The sequence below is a fragment of the Etheostoma spectabile genome, chromosome 15 (genome assembly GCF_008692095.1).
Source record: "Etheostoma spectabile isolate EspeVRDwgs_2016 chromosome 15, UIUC_Espe_1.0, whole genome shotgun sequence".
NCBI lineage: Eukaryota > Metazoa > Chordata > Actinopteri > Perciformes > Percidae > Etheostoma > Etheostoma spectabile.
The window spans coordinates 20,811,983-20,814,481 of NC_045747.1; the positions used below are offsets into that span (position 1 = coordinate 20,811,983).

Here is a 2,499-nt window from a genome sequence, read left to right on the forward strand (position 1 = left end):
CATATCACAATATTTTCAACCAAATACATCCATCTATATCGAGATTGCGACAATATTGTAGGGTGGACCATTGGTGCTTTCACAAAATGAGATTTATATTCAATTTCCACTCATATTAAACAGACTAAAGCAGCAGATCCTCACACTGGAGAAAGCGAGGATAGATTACTCGACTAATTATTTCAGCTTTTAATAAGTGTTAATAGCACAGGAAGGCTTGTGTAGTATGAGAACAGCTGGAAGGATAACACATCTTAACCAGTCTATATATAACTGAACAAGACTAGGATCAATGTCAGACCACTTAGCTCTAAGTACAGTGAGACTGATCTCTAGATCGGCTGCAGTGGTGGAAGAAGTAGTCAGATCCTTTACTGCAGTAAAATCCCTAATACAAGTGAAAATACACTGTACAAATACAAGTAAATCCACTACAAGTAAAAGCCCTGCATTTAAAACCTTACTCAAGTAACACAATGTACTTTAGGTACGAGTATTGTGCAGTAAAATGTTCCTGGTCAGTGTTTTCCTATTATATATGTATATATGATGTTTCTGGATTATTAGTACTACTGCAGTTATGTATGTTGCATTTTACTTCTGTAGATGTTTAAGGTTGGGCTCATTTTAACGCCTTTATATACTGTTGGGTAGGGCATCCCAAGATCATCATATCTTTATAGAATCGCTGTCCTGTAAGAACTCTGTATTGCTAAAAAGACAAGTTTTCATGTCTTTTTAAAAGTTTATTTAACTTAAGAAGTAGTAGATTTTTGAAGGAACACTTTATCTTTCAGTTTCAAATCCACCCATCTGGAGATACATGGTTTTCGTTGCACAGAAAAAATTGTCATCTGAAAAGTAACTAAAGTGGTTAGATACATGTAGTGGAGTAAAAAGTAGCATGTATAAAGTATGGCATGAAATGGAAATACTCAAAAGTACAAATTTGGAATACTTGAGGAACATTCCACCACTGATCTCCACTTGTAAAATTACCAAAAAGTAAAATAATCAGTGTTTTTTTAGCAGTTCAGCAAACATATTAAAGAAAGATGTTTTCTTCTGACTAGTTAAATAACATGAAATGTGATTTGAGGGATTGTTGTTGACCCGCTTCAGTTTATCATCCTAGGAGATTTGAAACAAGTCAAACCTGTAGTTCATTATCAGTGAGTAATGGATGAGAACGTGTTATCAGACGGGCATTGTCTGACAAGATGGCAACAGTGATTTGACATGAAGCTATTTGTTTTCAGGACAACAGCCATTGGATCATAAAACAATAACCTAGCTTGAGCGACCATACTGTTTTATAGAGGCGGCTAGCAGCTAGGCTAACAACAATTAGCCTGGCAATGACACGGTGAATTCCTGTTTAGAATGTAAACAAAAAAACGACCAAGTACCACGTCCTCAGTGCTGCTAACTTTGCTAATGTTAGCTACAGGAGCGCGTGGTTGTAAAGCAGGGCAGAAAATACTCGACATAACCAACACTGGGAGTTCATTTAACTGTGTCGACAGCTCGTGTACAGCTGGAATATGCAATAAGCGGCCAGACATTATAGGAACAGGCTACATGAAACGTTCAGTCTCACCTCAAACTGCCAGTGGGCCGCTTGTAGGAGCTGCTTCGCCTGATCGGCGGCGCATCCAGCCGTCAAAACAAACTGGTTGATCATGACTTGATGTCTGAGTTCGTCCATGTTCACCGACATTACCGTTTTCCCCGCAACACGCAGTTGCTTTAAAGTCGAAAATACAACTAATGAAATGAAATGTTCACTTGAATCGAGTTTTCTGAACGTCTCAAATCCTTCAAACCCGCTCCTGCCTGCTTTCCTGTCTCCCACCGCTGAGTCTCCGCAGCCTCCACCAGCAGCAACAACAATATTTTCATGTCATCACCAACAACAAAGAGAAGGGAGCTCCTGATTGGACGGCTCCGCAGCGAAGATAGTACTACAGAAGCGCCGATTGGCTGACGCGTTTAAACTAAAGGGTGCGCTTATTTTAAGAGCCAGAGACACCGCCGATAGGTGGAGTCAAGCAGAGTAAAGTCAACAACCTCCCCGCCCTCGATTCGGTTGTCCACGCGAATTTATTCATGTCTGTTATACTGACGTCATTTGTTTGAAAGGCTATCGGACTTGAATTCAAAGTACTGATAGGCTGCTTCGTTTGGCAGGTACAGTGTGTGAGCTACTGTAAACATGTTAACAGTAAATATTTGTATAATTATTTTCTGTTCTACTATATTTTATTTTAATATAGCATATTAGTAGAGCTTATTTTATACTATGTTATACCGTATTATACTTTACTACTTTACTGTACCATATTAATTTGATATTCTACCTTCTACTGTTGCACTAGCCTATATTGTTGTACTAGGCCTATAATAATAATCATAATAATATGTATTATTAAGATTATTATATAGTGCCATATACTATATCTCATACTATATTATTATTATTATTATTATTATTATTAT

At 37.7% G+C, this 2,499-nt stretch overlaps 1 protein-coding gene across 1 annotated transcript in view; it reads right to left on the reverse strand.

The window, feature by feature from the left end:
* ubald2 (UBA-like domain containing 2) overlaps positions 1–1,870 on the reverse strand; it is an 11,074-nt gene extending 9,204 nt beyond the window's left edge. The window contains exon 1 of the mRNA XM_032537125.1: positions 1,601–1,870. Coding sequence (XP_032393016.1) covers positions 1,601–1,720 — 120 coding nt within the window. The 5' untranslated portion in view covers positions 1,721–1,870. The remainder of the gene's footprint in view (positions 1–1,600) is intronic.
* Between the last annotated feature and the right edge of the window lie 629 nt (positions 1,871–2,499).